General features: G+C 37.3%; 2 protein-coding genes across 5 annotated transcripts; one reads left to right on the top strand and one right to left on the bottom strand.

The window, feature by feature from the left end:
* The first annotated feature begins 176 nt into the window (after window positions 1–176).
* LOC110838398 (B2 protein-like) lies at window positions 177–6,321 on the top strand. The gene is made up of 8 exons (XM_087350156.1): window positions 177–333; window positions 1,758–1,839; window positions 2,521–2,573; window positions 2,983–3,018; window positions 3,845–3,947; window positions 4,569–4,633; window positions 5,499–5,534; window positions 6,023–6,321. Exons 1-7 carry the CDS (start codon window positions 178–180, stop codon window positions 5,514–5,516), a joined length of 513 nt encoding a protein of 170 aa, XP_087206282.1. The 5' UTR covers window position 177; the 3' UTR covers window positions 5,517–5,534; window positions 6,023–6,321.
* A 1,080-nt stretch (window positions 6,322–7,401) lies between these two features.
* Window positions 7,402–18,346, bottom strand: LOC110838394 (uncharacterized). 4 transcript variants are annotated; one of them, XM_087350153.1, is made up of 16 exons: window positions 18,179–18,346; window positions 17,811–17,905; window positions 17,089–17,196; window positions 14,351–16,102; window positions 13,584–13,792; window positions 12,989–13,170; window positions 12,524–12,662; window positions 12,042–12,208; window positions 11,382–11,646; window positions 10,853–11,071; window positions 10,271–10,682; window positions 9,744–9,951; window positions 9,290–9,472; window positions 8,959–9,161; window positions 8,267–8,320; window positions 7,402–7,814 (listed from the first exon to the last, which is right to left on the bottom strand). In XM_087350153.1, the coding sequence occupies exons 3-16, from the start codon at window positions 17,161–17,163 to the stop codon at window positions 7,692–7,694; spliced, it is 4,191 nt and encodes a 1,396-aa protein (XP_087206279.1). In that variant the 5' UTR covers window positions 17,164–17,196; window positions 17,811–17,905; window positions 18,179–18,346; the 3' UTR covers window positions 7,402–7,691. The 4 variants fall into 4 exon arrangements, with proteins under 4 accessions (XP_087206279.1, XP_087206281.1, XP_021937234.2 ...); XM_087350155.1 differs by lacking the exon at window positions 17,811–17,905; XM_022081542.2 differs by lacking the exon at window positions 18,179–18,346 and having other exon boundaries at window positions 17,811–18,162.
* Between the last annotated feature and the right edge of the window lie 127 nt (window positions 18,347–18,473).

The raw sequence follows: 18,473 nt of genomic DNA, 5'->3' as shown, positions 1-18,473 counted from the left end.
TACGAGAAAAAGCATTTGTCAGGGCAAGGACTCCCTGAAACTTGTAATAAAATTAGCGACTTTGTGCGTTCTCTCCGTCCGATAACTTGGTGTATCAAAGTGGCACCGTTTTCAAGTCGCCAGTGGCCTTCGCCATGGGCGTGGAACTGTCTTGTAATAACAGACATTGGTGCTCCGATGAAATACATATATATATATGAGACGCACCATCGTCCTGACAGCCAACCTATTCTTCCTTCGCGCTACTGCGGACGACCAGAAGTATTAACGATGCTTCTAGTTTCTACAGCCATCGTCATTGTCTTAGTGGGCACGGCCATCGGAGAATCTCGTGTGAGTATCAACTCCGGTTTCACGCGGTTAATCATTGAATTATTTGGCAGGCCGTCTCAAGCGATCTTTTAAAAAGCCTCGTCATTTCATACTATTAAGACGAATTCCCAACGCGATTTTGTGAACCTTAATAATCTTTACGTTCATTTACTGCAGACATAAACCTACTACCATCGTCCATCTACCCATTTGATAAGCAAGTATTACCATGTTATGGTGACCATTTATTGCTAAGGGGTTTTAGACCTTATGGGATGATAATCACGAATGTGTGCCGTGGTAATGCTGTTAAGACACCCCGGGCCTTGGAGGATAATACCGATGACTATGTGCAATTTACTGCTTCAGATTTCCCGTCATTCTTGGCGGGAAATTTGTTATTCAGAAAGTAAACGACACTGCAAATAATTAGAAATTATTTACCTTGTAGCACGCATGGTAATATGAGAAATACGTACAAAATGTTGATTTAAAAGCCTAAAGACAGACAAACTAACTAACTAGATGGCTTAACGAACCCGAAGGTTCATCACCGAATTAACCAAAGCCCTCCACTGGACCCTGTCCTGGGCCAACAAAATCCAGTCTCCTTCAACTCCTATCTCCCATAGATCCCGCATAAATGAAAGAGACAACTCAGAAAATCTACGCGCTTATGGGAAGACGACATTAAGACGGATTTTAGAGAATCAGGGTGTGGCGGTTTAGATTGGATTCATCTGGCTTAGGATAGGAAAAGATGGTGATGAACACGATAATGAACCTTCGAGTTCCTTAATGGCGGGTTGTTTCGAAGGAAACAAAAGCTTCTTAGGATCTGAACGATGATTGTGTTCATGCCGTTAATTTAAGTTAGTATTTGCAAAGTGTAGGTTCACAAAATAATGTAAATTCACTCGATCACACGCCAGAAAGGCACACACTTTCAACTTTCATATCCGATTTGGTCGCCACAGTCCAAAACCACACATCAGAGTAACTGCATGTAGCACAGCCCTTCTTGAGAAGTTCAGATGGTCGGGAAATTCTCTGCCACTGGTCCCGAAAGTTCATTACCGTGATCACAACAGCCCGATTTCGGTCCCAATCCTGACCCAGATGAATGCAATCCACATCGTCACATTCTCTCATCTACGCCTAGGTCTCTGAAGTGGTCTTCCTGTCAGGTTTTCCTACTAAAATTTTGTGACCACACATCTCATCCTGACATTTCATGAGAGGACAAACTACAGAGCTCCACATTACGAAAATGTTTCCAGCCTGGATTCACTTCATCCATCCAAGGTCCAAACTTTCTCCTCAGTTCTATGACTTCAAACACCCTCAACAGGACACATCAACGTCTACGGGGCAGAGTAAAGTAACAGAAAAATAAAATTTAAAAGGGACACTACTAATGAACCATGTTCCCCATGTGCTTGCAGTTTGACAGTCTTGATGATGACCAGAAAGCCATGCTCAAAATGTTACACGACACTTGCATCGATGAAAGTGGAGCAGATGAAGGTAAGATTGCCAATGCAATGTGTTTAATTTTTACTATCATCGGCCCCGCTGTAAACCGTTTCATTTTTTATTTAAATTTTGCAGTCTATTTGAGAACAGGGGGGTGAAGACAATGACTGGACCTAAGAGGAATGAAGTGGCAGGAGAAAACCGAATACTCCAGACTTCCACAGTTTGTACTATTCGCCAAATATTATTAGGATGAAAAAATAATTAAGACTGAGATGGGTGGTGCATGGGGGAGATGATAAATGCTTCAACAATTTTGGTAGTTAAACCTGAAGAGATGAGACGACTGGGAACGCCAAGGCGTAAATGGAACGATAATATTAAAAATAATGTGAGATGGCAGCTGGTTGGTGATGATGCCTTAAAATTACTACTTCAGATTTTTACAACTCTCCATTTATATTACATTTGAGACAGAACTGTTTTAGATTTCCCGTCATTTTTAATGGGCAGTTTTCTAGTTCTAATACAACGGTGAAATCTTAACTTTATATCTTGTGGCATTAACAGTCCCTTTAAGCAACAAACAATACCAGTCCTTATTCCGAACCACTTTAATTCAGTCCACACTCATTTCCCCACAACGTAATCCCAGAAAAATGTTATATTTACAATAACTGTTATTAGCGGTGAAATTGAAAGAAACTTCATATATTATTTTGTTAATTTCAGCCCTCATCCAGAAAGCCATGAAGGGTGATTTTGCAGAAGATGACAAGCTGAAGGTAAACTTCTCATTGTGTCCTTCTGGGTGAAAATGATGTCTTAAGGAACATGTAAAATAGCAAAATTCTTTCTGTTTGATTACGATACCTCATTAAGCACTTTAGATATGCAAGCAAAATTTTATACATCCACAGGCCACACACAAATATACAAATTTTGTCTCAGAAGTTGCTTATAGGCCAATATTAAAATGACATAACACTTCGAGGTTACATATGCTGCCGTGACAGACTGATTTAATGACACTTTATCAACAGCACAGGTTACTTAGCGTGACTTCGCACCTGTACTAGTAAAAATCACGTGAACAACTGCTTCGTAATTATTAATGTAAGGACAGCAAGATGTCAAAAGTTCTTGCTTGAACTTGTTAAAAGTTTACAGACCTAATTCCTGCTGTTTTTACAGGTGTACATGGCATGCACCTTCCAACAAGTTGGAGCGGTAAGTATATGATACTTATTCTAATTCTGATAAAAACAACTTTACTGAACAGGTGGGCACAGCGGTATGTGGTTCCGATCTTCGCAAAATTTCTAACCCAAGACTCTTGATGTCTTCCTCCGTCTCACCATGCAAAATCCAGGAGAATACGGCTGTCAAATAAACCACGGGCGCCATACTTCTAAATCCTTAATCATTCATCGCTTTCACAAAAAATTAAACAGCGAGATGTGTAGGCGTAACCCTCACTGAAGTAATGCATACAGACGGATGTCTTCTGGGTCGTAGCACCATGTAGTCTGGTAGATGTTAACCAGTGTTTCAGAGGTCCTTCGAAAATGCCGGGGAAAGACAATTTTAAACACAAAGAGCGGATGACGTTAATCTTAGATAAACAGTTTGAAAATATTCAGTGGATTAAACTATCAAGGGTTAAGGTTGAATGATGAGTGGACACGATATTAAACGCACAGTTTCTATAGAAACAGATAATTTCTTTATCCATTAAATATCTATGAAGCACTTCAATAAAACTGTTAATTATTATCGAAGCAGAGAAGACATAACGCAAAAGCCCGTGTTTCTGCTTTTGTCAATAAATTACATCCCACGGTTACACGGGTTTTCGCCGAGAAACCAGAAGGCAACCGTCACTTCCCGACAGGAACTGCACAACACATCACCACGTGTTACAGATTTTCTTGACACGAGTCAAGTATCGCTCCATAAAAACAATTAAATACACTGACCTTTACGAGAGGCGCTGAAAACGATGTAATTTTAGGAAACGCTGCTGTCGTGTTAAGCTGATGTATCCCTGTTGTAGATGGATGAAAGTGGCGTGCCAGATATGGACACGATGGTCAGTATGCTTCCGGAGAGCATGCAGGAGAGAGGTGGCAAGATGATCGGTGTCTGCAAAAGTATCAGTGAGTAGAGAAATGTTGTGAAATATCCTGTGGGATTGCTGAAGTGTTTGTTCCCAGTAAACAAAAAATGAGAATGTCTTATCCGTCAGAACCTTTTATCCTTCAAACAACATAATCTGTTAATTTCACAAACAACAAAAGAGTTGTCTAATATTATGGTATATTCATCTGTACGCTTCAATACCACAATTATAAATGACAAATTGTTAAATATTTTTGGGCAATTTCCGTTATCCCAGTTTCCAGATCCAAAAATGTTTTTTACCAAAAATAGGATGAAAAAGTATGTCAAAACTTAAGCATAAATTTCATAACTAGGGATGCCATTTGACATCTTTGACATTGACCGATCTACATGACGCAGTGATGGAGAAGAAAAAATATATGTAAAGGGCCATGAAACACCTGATCATATCACTGGGAAAAATAAGATGTTTTAGAATGACGTCGAACAGGTGCTGGTGTAATAAAAACGTTTCTACACAAAACAATTTAACACCAATATGGCCACCTCTAATAACAACAATTATATTCCTATTTCAGCAACAGGTGGCTTTTGAAGTAACTGTACGTGAACACGTGACGTCATTACACTGACATTTTATAATTTTTGTATTGCAGCTGGAAGCAGCGCTCCAGACACGGCAATGAAACTGAATCAGTGCTTCTACAAAGCAGACCCAGAGGTAAGACAGCGACAAAAAAATTTGATCATAAAAATGCAGCCCTATATCCACTTTGCGTGGGATTCGGGATTCATGATGGTGAGACTCCGAGTTCTGATCTTATGGGTTATGACACCACGTACTCTTGCAGACAGTTTCTATCTACACTACCACAAAGATTATGCGGCATCATACCCCAGAAGGCCAAAACCTGAAAAACATTAACCTAACCTCATAAAAGCTGTTTCCATCGATTTGTTACTATACATTTAGAATGCCAGAACAAAGTCAACCATTTTAAGTGAGATTTCAGGATCTTACAGCAATAAGCATAAAAACTGCTGTCTTCTGGGATTTTGCACTGAGTAATCAGGTAGAAACTAACTGGTGTTACAGAGGTGCCTAATGCCTGCATCATCAGGGTAACCACCAGTCAATTTCTACCAGACTAGACAATGCAAGATCCCACAAGACAGCCATCTCTACATGAAACAAGCTCTTTCAGGGTTTGAGTTAACTTGTATTATGCCACTACTGCATTATGAAAGTTTATGCCACTTTAGCTCATTTTAAGAATCTTTTTATTCTGGGACCCAGAAAAATCCAACTCACTTCCTTTCTTTAATATTAATTTTAATGCGATTCCCACATCAATGCTCAGTTCTCAAAGCTGTCTCTTCCCATCATAACTATTCTATGCATTAGTATATCGCCATGTGGAATACACGCCCTGCCGAGAACATTCCCTTTCATTTCAGACATTTATTGAAATTTAATTCACCATCCAGCCTGTATCGTAAGGCATTATATAATAACATTATTTTGAAATGCCTGATATTCTCAGCGAAATCACTTCCGTACTTAAATGTTTCTCTCTTTCTTACAGTACTTCTTCATCATATAACGAAGATCAGGAATCTGGGTAAGAAAATTTAAGCAGAAATAAATGCAGAATATTAACGCTGTTAGACAGTGCACACTAAACATACATACACAATATGTGCATATATCAGGTAATGATATACCAAATTATTGGTTCCTGAGTCCTTTGTAAACTTTCGGTGTTTGTCATTACCAAAGTGGAATTTAAAAACAATTCAATTCAACCAATAAACCTGAGGATCAAATCCTGAGGACTACTCTTTCGAGAGAATTCTAATGTATAACAAAACAGGTCATTCAGAAATAATGTAAGACATAAAAGAAATTAATGTCAAAATATTTTTAAGGTTTGGAAAAGGACATAAATTTCTCATAAACATAAAACAACTTTATGATTTCTTCAGGATATGAAAGCAGCAAATTCTTCAAAAATGCAGGTAACTAGCATTTTCACATTTTAGCATGATGGTATAACCAGAAGATTTTACAGTGAATTCAACACAATGTTCATTCAAATTTGTGTTGCAGATTACAACCTCAGCTGCCCGAAGCCTGTTGACGTTCTCACCTCTCACCTTCAACCACAAGAAGAAAATTGTGTAGACCTGCTACTATACAATTACGATTGATGCGATTCTCTTCAACGACGAAAATAACTTTACTTCCCCTATAATTGAATTTAAAATTGAAGTGCACTTTTGCCATGTGTTCTTCTGTCCAATGAATAGTCTTTGATATACTACACATGTAGTTGGAAATTAAGGGCCCTAAGTTATAATCAATGTGAAATGCACTAATTGTTATGTAATAAAAGCATGTGTAATACATTTTGTAATCATCAGTTACAACTTCTCCTTAGTCAGCTTAACGTTATTCTCTGATCTCCTTCTTGTGCTTCCAAGCAGAATCTTGCAGGAAGGTTTCCCCCGGAAAATTGTTACATTCAGTATCTCACCAATGCACGGCAAATATTAAACCTATCACAGCCTCAGCGTTTGCACAAATAAAACTAGGTGACTTGTGTAAATAATTAAACACCTCATTTACATCCTAAATTGTTAATACTTTATCCTCTTAAGCACCTTTTGCAAGTTAGTCTCCATTAAATTATCCATGACAAACCAGAAAGGCATTTCTGGAGTTACGCTTATAAATGAGTTATAAAGAAAGTCAAATGAAAAATCTGGGTGTGAGTGGTAATGAGAAAGATATATGCAATCATTTCTTCTATCTGGAGATATAAAAAAGAAAAGTTCGCCATGTTAAATTGGTAGTTGAGTTTTTTGGGATAAAAATAATATCTACACTAACCTACTTTGAACATATTATATTTTTAATAAAAGACAGCATTTGTAAGACACCCATATGACTTAAACCCACATAAACTACACAACAACAAAATGTATAAACAGTTTTCAACAAACAGCAAAGCTGTTACATTTTCTCCTTATTGGTAAGTCATCATGAATAATTATTAACTGTTGTAGGAAGACTGTACCACATAAATTATTAGATAGTCGATTATTCAGTCAAACAGTAAACTTCAATCAATTATGAAACAATAAACCAGTCTAGAAATACTGTTCTGTACGTCAACAAAATAATGAGACATTGAAACTGGGACAGGTAATTCTCCAAGTTCTCTGGTTTTTCCTTTTCAATATAATTCCACTGCTGCTCCATATTCACTCAAATATCACGTGAGGAATGGACAAAGAGCTTATTAGACGCACAGTTTCACAGAGACATAGTCTCACCCCATCACGATAATAAGGAGTCACCTTGCTAATTACTGCGTTATTCTAGACCACTCAAAGCAAATAAAAAAATGAATTCCCACTGTGCCAGTATACTTCCAGAGAGCCAGAAGAGAATTTTTAATGGCAAATTAAAACAATCACCAAAAGTATAAAATAACAGAATATTTATTTCTACATTTTAAATATATTTATAGCAGCTGTCACCAATTTACACGCTTCAAAGTCACAGAACTTCGCCCTCTCCTTACCATATAGTGTTGCTAGTTGTGCTATGCTGTAAGTTCTGAGCTGTCTGCACTCACCTCAGATCCTCCATTCATGTAACAACGCTGAATAAATGTTGTGACCTTGATGCTCGTAATCTGATGACATATACCGCAGTCACCATTAATGTCTGTATTTCCAATATAAAAATATATCTGCAGTCATAACAGCCATCACAGATGTTTCAATACAGTTTTGGGTATTTCATTCAATTCAAAGTTCATAGTTCCAGCTCTCACTACTGCACAGCGAAGTGGTCCAACTACATGACCAAGCACTGATGATAATTCATAGCCCTAGAAAAAAATGAGTTGCATAATGATTGGCCTAAGTGTGATTTCTACAAAAGCAAACTAAGACACAATAGCATTCAAAATGGTACACGCATATCAAACTCGATGAAAACTCTAAGCTGCAAAACATGTCAATAAAAATATTTCTTACACAGGTACCAGACCCATCATCTGGGAAACTTGGAAACTAACTGATGTAAGATAAGAGGTTTGGTACAAGTACATTATCATTAACATTCATAATTATGTACGTAAGAAGCTGAAGTAAGAACATTATACAATTAGAACAATTACAAGTCACCCACAATCACTAAAGTAGTGAAATCAATATGGCTGTGATGGGGGAGACAAAAAGAATGCATAGAGAATTTTGGTGGGTTAATTTCAACTGACGCTTAGCATGGTTAACATTTTAGAGAACTGTAATTATGAAAAAAAAAAGACTAAACAGTTACCTGATTGTTATCCTGTGAGGCTGGAAGCATATTCATTATTGTGTCCTGCTGCAGCTGTTAAAAGAAAATAATTATTTTAATACTTCGGCAAATCATGAGTCTCGCAACATGAGAAGCAAACACAAAAAAGAGAGACATGTCTTGCCTTGTAACATACCAATGGGTCTAAAATTTTCTTTACCATAAGTAAACAGTACAAAATCCACATCTTAATCCAAATTCATTTTGGTTCAACGTGATGATGATTCTTCTTCTGTATTAGTCTCAAGATCCCATATATGAACACTGGGGCCGAGATTTTATCACAAACATTTAGTACTTTCATACAAACTGTGGAAAGGTTTTATGTAACATCTCTATTATTGTTGTCAAATTTTAACAAAATGTAGAATGTGTCAACAAACTTTAGTAACACTTCCCAATATAAATTCCATGAAAATTCATTCGATAGTTCTTAAGATATTGCATTTGAACAGACGGACATTGCAACGCTACATAGGTGCCTTTCTACAACTTTTAGCTGTGAAGACACATAAAAATAATTTACTCGAAGACAAGTATAGAATCGAAAAAAAGTCACAAAATCAGCGGCAAGTTGGCTGAGATATGCACTGGTTAACTTGCCAGCTGTCAACACTACAGCTACCCACTTGGCGACAGAGAAATTCTTTCCGTTGCATCCGCGGTCTTACCTTCACTTTCACTTTGCAAGAATCAGGAATTGGAGGGCACAATATGAAGATGTCGAGAGACATTTTTGTGAATGTATGTGAGGATGAATCGCAATTCTGGCACAGATACTGGTTATGACCTAGTTCCACCAGTAAGTCATTTTCACAAATTCCACACACTGGCCAAGAAAATGCTGTTTCTTCATCTACATGTAGAACAGTTCCTTCAGCATGAAAAATAAACAGTACAAAAATATTAATTCATTAAATCAATTTCTGGCACTCACGATATGTAAAAAATGTGCTAATGGCACACAAGAACATATTTTCAAAGCATAACGGGGCAACTAACCAGTGATCGTAACAAGCTCCTTTGCGGCTGATGTTAATGTAAAGTCTGGTAATGCAACTTCTAGATTGGAAATTAAATTAAACTCCTCATCAGTTACCAATGGAAAACACGCACTTGTTTCTCTTCTGGTATCCACATTGGAAAGAGGAGTAAGCCAGCTGTATTTGTCTGCACTCAGATTTCCTGCAGAAAATAAATTCTATCATTCTACCTGCACTACTAAGCCCATACAGCAAAATATTAATTAAAATAATTACATGTAGAAATGCCTAATTTATATGTAGCAACTACAAAGTAATGAGGATTTGAGGTTTTCATGACAGTGAACCATAGATAAACTTCTACCACACTACAAACCTAGAAGACTGCTGTCTTCAAAGTAATGAGGAAACCGCCAAAGTAGAAAACAAGTAAAAATGTTATGGTAATTCTATTCATATTACATAAACGGTACCTTTGTCTAACTGAACATCTTGAAGAAATATTACTGACGCTCTGTTAGCACTGATCTCTGACGGTATGAAACACGAAGGCTTTACGGACACAATCGCATAACCTGGTGAGACAACATGGCCGACAGATGAATCTGTCACATACAGGTAATCATCTGTGGCATAAAGAAGTTTAGCTACATATGTGTGTCTAGCTGGACCATCATCAGTCTGTGGAATGGAAAGCATATTATATCATATCAAAATGATATCTTCAACGAATCACCTATTGTGGTAAAAATCAGGGACTTAAACCATTAGAAACATTGGTAAGATTAATTTTTATGAACTGTTTTTTAGCTATTACCACTGCAAATGATGGAAATATTGCTTCAGAGCAGGTTCACTTATTAAGCCTATAAAAATACCGAATGTTCTCGTTTTCCCTTGCATATTTATTTCTACGAAATACGCTACAAAAAATCAGGGTGTGCGACTTATGACAAGGATCTCCCTTCAAAATAATATAATGGCTCCTACTGAGTCTTACCTTTCGCAGTGAATGTGCCAGACAAGAAAACTGAGGTTTAGGTACAGAGATGCTCTGCCCATATGGAGCTCTGTCATATAGTTTCATCTCCCAGGACTCTGTACCTGGTGAGAAGACGTAGACAAACAGCTGATCTTTCTTAACACATGTCTGAATTTCAGAAGTGTCATGGTCCATCACGTTTCTGACGTGCATTTCCTGTGAGTTGCCCTCTAACTGCGACTCTCTGCGCAGAGGAATAACTGCACACTCCATCAACTGTAACTCACTCACTGCTTGTTCTCCCTTCAAATTGCAAGAAGAGACAAATGACGCTGTTAATTCTGAATGTTTCTTCTTGTCCTTTTCATTCAGGCTTTGTCTCCTCATTTGTTTCTTACACTTAGAGATGAGTGACCACAAACCATGACTCCTATTCAAAATTAAATAGTAATTAGCATTAGATTACATGAGATTTACACTTAATACCTTAAACAAATCTTGTGTTAAAATGGTAGTTTGTAACATATTTTCCCAACAAAAACTAACAACTGTATATTCATTTTATATTTTGCGTTACAATAAAATATGGATAAGACTCACTTTGTTTTGTGAATGCGTCTCCTTAGGATGAATCCTGTTAATCTGTAGAAGTGACCAACAGCCTGCCTGGTCTTGATCTTTGTCCACGTTTGTGACATCAGAGCATCAGATGGGGCAGGGTCCAGCACCACCTCACAGCATTCGCCTGTTGCGTCACAGCCCAGGATTGACCAACAGACGTCAGAGGTTGCACCATCTTTATTCAGCTTGTTATCTCCTCTGGGAGAGCAAACATATACAGAAAAATCTGGTAGTGCTCATCACATAAAACTGTTTTGGTAGTTCATTCTGAGATTATGCACTGATAAGATCAACAACTAGAAAAATGTGGGATACAAAAGCAAAGCAAGGACAGAGTGAACACACATGCAAACATCTTATGTGAGAATAAGAGAAGAATAAAGACAGTTGCCATAATACGACGCACATCATCGGAAATGTCAATGGATAGGATCAGAGACCTTATGTTCAGCCCTGCATGTACCAACATCACATCATAAATAAAAATTAGTAACATCGTGATAATAACCTTGACTTGTAGCAAAATATTTGCAGTATACATAACTGCAAATAACTGTCATCAGTAATTAAGCACCCTTGGTTGACCATAACTTCTATGCTGCCCATCCTCGTGACCTGCAAGTCTAAACCTTCCATGTTCGGCACATGACCAACATGAGCTGCTGCTTTGCTATGCAGTGTTCCCATTGGTACAATCTGTGGCAACAGATACTCCAAAAACTCCAAACCATTATGTGGAAAGTGAAACTGGCACTTTTTACCGATACTTAGATCTAAAAAGAAAACAGGAATTATAAAACACACACTGTAGCATAACACAATAAAATGCTTTGTAGCAACAGTGATCCTTTGAAAATTCAAATTCCTTCCACTCCCAGTTTACTAATATCTCCTATTTTCTCAGTATTCCTTTTACATTTGTATTCAATGTACAAAGTTCATTGGTAACATAATTTATATTCAGAAAGCTGTAGAATGAATTGGAAAGAACAAGATGTAAAAATAAGGTATTATTAAATATAGAATAAATTAAATCAAACCCACAGGAAGAATACATTTAGGAAGATCTCGGAGAATAAGAGAAGACTCTTTTCATAAAATCTGCACAATTCAACTAAGCTAACTAATAATAGGTACCGTAACGATAATGACATTTTGAAGCAGTTACCTTCAAGGCATGAACAGGGGCATGTGTAGAGAATATTTGTCACCTGCTGTCGTGATTTTACAAGGGACGACAGATTCTTGTGATTCTTCTCCAATGTCTGTACTTCTTCTAGACAACTGACACCCAGCACAAGAGTTATTTTTAGATGTGTCACTGTTAGACTTTGCCTAAACAAATGTCAAAACACATTATCTGCAGTAGTTTCATTTAAGAAATCTGTTTGATACCATAACTCCTTACCAAAAATATATAAGCTCTGCTGAGAAGTTATAATTCAGAGAAGTTTATTAATGCAGTAAAAAAGAGAGACAGAGACAAAGAGAAAGTTGCAATAAGTACTAAGTTTGAAATAATTATATCTCCACTTCACTTCCATTTTCTGCTAATCTTGTTCCCTAACCCCCTTCCTTCTTCTTTGTCCCTGTGGCGCATCTGAGCCAAAAAAAGATGAATACGAGACAGATAATAAAAAACAAACTCACCAAGGTGGGTAAATCCGAAATGTAGACCATGGTTTGATCTGAATATGCAAAACTGGATCTAATACAAGTATTATCCTCATGCTGACATCACTGCTACTTGAATCACCATCTTCTGAATTTCGTGGAGAAACAAGCTTACCTACATACAAAAAATTATAACAAATACTTTTGTACACTGACATAGTCCTTTGAAGTATTTAAGAAAACAATATTATATTGGTGTTCTTCACACACTTGTGTGAGTGAAGAAGACTTCATGTGTCATCCATGTCCGTGTGTCTCCTAATGGGGTAGACAATTTGGATTACTGAGATCACTGTCATACAACTGGACCAGAGATCCCCTTCTAACACACTGTTGCACAATAATGGGAAGAAAGGAAATTATTGGGTCACACTGTTGCACGACAATTACATCAGAACATGTCAGTGAAAGAACGGGTAGCAGATGGGTACACCTACTTACCAGAATATGTAGAACAAAGAACCAGCAAGTGGGAGTACTCAGTCCACACTGAATGGACCAAGAGAAAAACTCCTCTGTTCCTGGAATGAAAAAGATTCAAATGGTTTGCCTCATATTGCCAGATGCGCGTGGAAGATTGTGCACAGGCAAGCAGCTTCTGAAGTCGAGCAGCCAATCCCGATCTGTACATAAAATAGAGGAACAAGATCATCTCTTGCACAATGTGACATCTGTTGTGTAATAAATTAACACCATGGCCAATAATAAAGTAAAATCACAAATAACTCATTTGAAAAATTAAAGCACATCTTCAAATTTTGTTTTTGTTAATATAATCTATACTGTTTACCTTTCTCAACCTCTGTAACATACAAGATGGCTGTCTTCTGAGATATTGCACCATGCAGTCTGGCAGATGATCAATATTTTAGAGGAGCACAATCACCCTGATGATGAAGGCAGTATGTTTCTCTGAAATGCCAGTCAATATCTACCAGACTACACTGCACAACATCCCAGAAGAGACCTATCTTCATACTAATAACCATGAAAATCTAAAACCTCGCTCTGTAACATACTTCCCACTGACACTTACTGGTTCAAACGCAATCTCTTTTTCTTCTTGCCAGAGTCCAAGTATGACTCTAAACCACCTTCATTACCGCCATCTTGATTATAACGAGCCAGTGCATCTGTTTTCTCACTTTTTGGTGTGCTGCAACTGCTGATCACCAAGTCTAATTCATGACTCACTGGGGATGAGGTTGGTGATGATATTATTGATAGCTTGTCTCTACAGTCATCCTACAACAGTGTGATCAAATCGTATTAACCATGTAAATATAAGACTATCTTTAATGCCTCTTGTTATGGTCCTTTGACTCTTCTGGCCTCTGCTTACTGGATGGGAGTAAAAAATCTATTTCTGATTTACGATCACCTGCAGTGACTACCACCACATACACCAAATTTATGTTTGTCATACAGGAATAGGGGATTTAAGCTCCTGTATTATAGAGATGCACTTGATTTTTGTTTTGAAGTTACCCAGTATAAATCTTGGCCAGTCACTGCCTATCCTGACTGAGGTATTAATTGTTTTCCTCAGTCCCTTCAAGTGAATACCAGGACAGTACCTTGAAATAGGGCACAACTGCACTCTCCAATTTTGTCAACTTCTGCAACATAACAGCACTAGATAACGTTGATACGTTTAGTCAAAACTGTTTCAGATTTGGACTTAACCATCTGCTGAATACGCAAATTCTAAATAGGAGTTTTTGTTATTCTGCCTCTGTATAGAAGTGACACAATGCTATACCTGCAAGATGCTATTTGTACTTCTCTCTGGTAAGTACTTACCTGTGGGAGGTCATTATGATGACACACAGCAGCAGTATCCATGCTGATATCCTGTGACATTCCAGACTCAATCAGTTGTTCAGTAGATGTCACATCATCACCACCTTCTTCTTCCCTTTCTCCAGAATTACACATATTTTCACTGCTCTTTGAAAGCAAGGATTCCCTTCCACATGAAACATTACTTTGAACATCTGAAAATAATACTTTTGTCATGTTACTGACTGATTTTCTTCCACACTGTTCATCTCCACTAACAACTTTACCAGAATCCAGAGATGGAGAATTAATATTTTTTTCAATATCAGTAATATTACAATACTTCTCAACAGTTGCATCTGCCTCAGTTAAAAATAACGAAAAGCAAGTTTTCTCATCAGAACATTTTGGGGCCTTCGATACGTTTACATCTTCATTTATTACACAATAATCTTTAACATCAACACCAGAAGCATCACAGTTTGTACAGTTTTGACTCTCTTCCAATCTATTATCAACCTTGGTCTTTCTGTCTTCTTCCGCTGTGCCAGGATCATCAATATTATTAAACACGAAATGCACATGCTCCTGCTGTGATGTGATTTCAATGGAGTGGCCATGTAACGGAGAACCTTTTCTGCTAACAACGTTGCAGCAATCTCCCTTGTTTTGAATACAGACTTTTGACTTGACTGTCCTCATATATTTTCTTCGTCTAAACTTCTTTTCTCTACTCTTTCCCAGAATAGGAGATGAAGGTGATGTGATCAGATTTGTACTTGTATCTTCTGCTGCACCCCCTTCTCTTAACTCATTATCGTTAACTTGTAAAGTGCCTTGATATGATTTGTTTGTAATATTGAAACAGTTCTTCTCTAAATGGGATATATCAACAGAATGTCTCTGTTTACGAAATATTCTACGGCATTTCATAACAGGTGATATGACACTGCCTTGTGGTGTTTCATTCTGTTGAGGAGTAGTAACTGGTGACGTTTCATTCTCTGCAATTTTGTGACTCAAACTTGTATCAACTGTAGTAGGCATTAAATTATTTCTTAGTTCATGTTTTGCTTCTATATCCCTGTATGACTGATATGAGCCCTTTCGGCCACTTTTACAAAAATCAATTAAGCGAGATGTTGCATGTTCCTGCCAGAGTTGGCTTGGCTGGAAGCAACCATTAACCTTTCTCATTCTTCTTTTCCTCCAACTATTTCTATCATGAAAATATCTCTCTCTTTGGGATATTGTTTTATTTCCAATAATTAGAGAGGATTCTATGGCACTACTGGCATTTCCTGTTCCAGAAATGTGGTCTGGAGACTCTTGAAGAGAAAATCCCTTTTCAGATGGTACATTAAAATTATGTACCACATTTCCAGAAAATTTTCTATCACTGCAAATTAAAGATTCAGAATCCTCTCGCTTCATTTCAACCTGGGGATTTACATTACTGGCAACTACTGCATCCCTAGACATCTGCCCACAACTGTGTTCTGAGGGACTGACTGCAGGGTGATGCAAAAAACTGTCTCTACTCTCCACATTAATCACGTTGCGACTCACCCGAGCTCGCAACTGACGGCAAGCGTCCGGACTCCGGACCACACAGGAGTCAAAATCAAGCCGTGTCACAACTCGATGATGTGCATGAGATCTTAAAATTATATCTATATCACTGCTACCAGATGAGCTCCAAAATATGTCGGGAGAGGAACTATTAGGTGATTTGATTGCAATGGAGAAACCTTCAGACAGTCTTCCATATTCCTGGAAGAAATGAATCAAGGAGACTTAAGTTATTTTATTACAATTAAGTGTTTATTAATTTTCCACAAACTGTGGCTAACAATTAATGTATAGACATCCCCATATTAACTGTGTATTACTGACTATAATATTAAGTGATACTTTTTAAGTTGTTGACAAATCTGAATGTCTTGAGATAAATACCTCATTTCTTTAGCTTGGGTAGCAATATGCTATACAAAAATAAATGTTTAATTTTGTGCCAATCAACTATGTACACTTTGAATTGTGAAATAAGTGCAAAGAAACTGTTAACTAACAGACAAGTAGGCATTGATTACAAACTTTGACATCCACAGAATGACACAAAATTCAATCAAGTATCCATCAAAATCAGTATCTATATGGCAAAAGCACCTACTTTTGATAAAAAAAAATGTGAGCACCCAGAAGAAAATATTGGCATTGACAAATTATGTCACATGTACTAAACATCTTAGGTGTCAAATAAAAATGCTAATTTCCTGGGTAAGTGATCCATAGGAAATAACCTATATTGTTGTAATGTGATAACAAAAATTACCCTTTTCTCAGACAAACTCAAAGAAAAATGACAAATGTTCATACAGCAGCATCACATAACCTATAAATCAATCATTTTAGGTCTATCATAAAAATAAAGAACCATACATTCTTAACCTTGGTGCTAGAGGCAGGTCAGCTTCAGACTTCACTTATTTTACCACCAAAAAAATCAGAACTTTGTAATGACTGTATAGGAGGCTTGGTGGTTTACTGAGCCAGCCTCAATATGACATCAGATAAAAATCCTGTTCCTACCATGAACTTAACACTCTGAAATTAGCACATGCTAAAGGAACAGACACATGCACATGGCAAGATATAAACCACTACTATCTGTAACAAAAGTTGCATATACTGCCACAGTCTAGTAACCACATTGAGCTCAGATCAGAATTCGCTAAAACTATAAGTAACATACATACTGACTGGAAAGCGTGAGAAGCTTTTCTCTGACCAGAATCAGTACAGATTTTGATATCTTGAGGTGAAGACAACATAACTGAAGTCAGCAAGCATTAGAATGTGTGGTACTGTAACACACAAACCAAAAGTGTTAATGGAATAAGTAAACAGCAAAATAATAAAAGTAAAACATCTAGGATCCACCTCAACCATAAAACATGCCACTATATGAAGATGTAATACTGATCTTCCACTTCTTTAAGAATATTTATTCGGATTGTGATAATTTTTTAGGCCTCTAGAAAACAAAACATATATTTTGTCCCAAGAAATATTAAGTTCAGAACACTTTATACGTGCCAATGTATTATAAGGTGCTGAATTAAACAGTGTATTATCCTATTTTGGACATATTCTGAATGTAATTAACAGAACTGCTGAGACAATGTAGTGCTAAATGCAATGTTAATTCAAGCTCCTTCCCACGCATTTGTCTTTAATTAAAATTACGATTTGGTAAGTTAAATGGGGTAGTTACATTTTGAGCCCGTGGAATTTTAATTCAGTGACAGGTTCGGGAGATAAGAATAAAACTGTATTGTGCTGGAAGCTGATTCCCCCCAGATAACACAATGTAGTCTACTTGCATGCCCATACACACTACTGAGTGAAGGATTGGTTACGTCTGCACGTTTAATAACATTTACAGCTATGACTGTGATAGGTGACACCATTTACGTACCTGTGTAAACAATATATTAAAACGCTCCTGATATCAGATGTCAATACGGCACCTTCCTTGTAAACATTACTAAGAAAACGAAAATTAGGCAGGCCCTGTAACGATACAACACGTTATAAAACGTCTTCCCGCCATTACAGGCACACCAACGTCATTCCAGGACATTCAAACGAAAATTTGTAGTCGATCGATCTTCGCAGGCACAATAACCCCATTCCGATTAAAATTTAGCTACGAGTGCTAATTAGCAGGGCAGAACTCGCACATGAAAATCTGATATAAACCGTGCTTAGAACCGAAGCATTAATACCGTCATTTTCTATATCCCTTAAAACTATCCCTGTGCACAAGCAGTTTTTCTCTTCTACCTTGTAAAGCCTCTATGTTCAGCCCTGATGCCCTCAAGGGATTGCATAAACCTCTGAAGACCAAAACCAATATGGGGATATGTGATTGGCACGAAACATTTGTACTTTTTTGTTCTTTACGCTTCAGAGTTCGGTGCAGAACAAGTGTCATTTTCTATTATCTACCGTGGTCTCAGTCAGAGAGTTCGTTCTGCCACCAATCAGTGACCACAGAAACTACTTTTAACGAACGCCTTCTACAATGTAAATACCATGGTCTTGACATGAACAAAAATAGAAACATTATGACACAGGG

This window comes from Zootermopsis nevadensis, unplaced genomic scaffold (assembly GCF_977971745.1).
Source record: "Zootermopsis nevadensis isolate Lab colony 2312 unplaced genomic scaffold, Znev_1.0 Znev_ptg000017l, whole genome shotgun sequence".
Taxonomy (NCBI): domain Eukaryota; kingdom Metazoa; phylum Arthropoda; class Insecta; order Blattodea; family Termopsidae; genus Zootermopsis; species Zootermopsis nevadensis.
Note: the sequence above shows the minus strand (reverse complement) of the source record. Positions and strands in the feature narration are given on the sequence as shown.

Excerpts from the sequence above, each read along its gene's own strand:
- LOC110838398 (XM_087350156.1), top strand. The coding sequence starts at position 178 with ATGAAATACATATATATATATGAGACGCACCATCGTCCTGACAGCCAA. Across the intron at positions 1,840-2,520 it reads TGAAAGTGGAGCAGATGAAG|CCCTCATCCAGAAAGCCATG; the intron begins GTAAGATTGCCA and ends TGTTAATTTCAG. Across the intron at positions 3,948-4,568 it reads CGGTGTCTGCAAAAGTATCA|CTGGAAGCAGCGCTCCAGAC; the intron begins GTGAGTAGAGAA and ends TTTGTATTGCAG.
- LOC110838394 (XM_087350153.1), bottom strand. The coding sequence starts at position 17,163 with ATGTTGTCTTCACCTCAAGATATCAAAATCTGTACTGATTCTGGTCAG. Across the intron at positions 13,793-14,350 it reads ATCATAATGACCTCCCACAG|GATGACTGTAGAGACAAGCT; the intron begins GTAAGTACTTAC and ends ACACTGTTGTAG. Across the intron at positions 9,473-9,743 it reads AGATGTTCAGTTAGACAAAG|GAAATCTGAGTGCAGACAAA; the intron begins GTACCGTTTATG and ends TATTTTCTGCAG.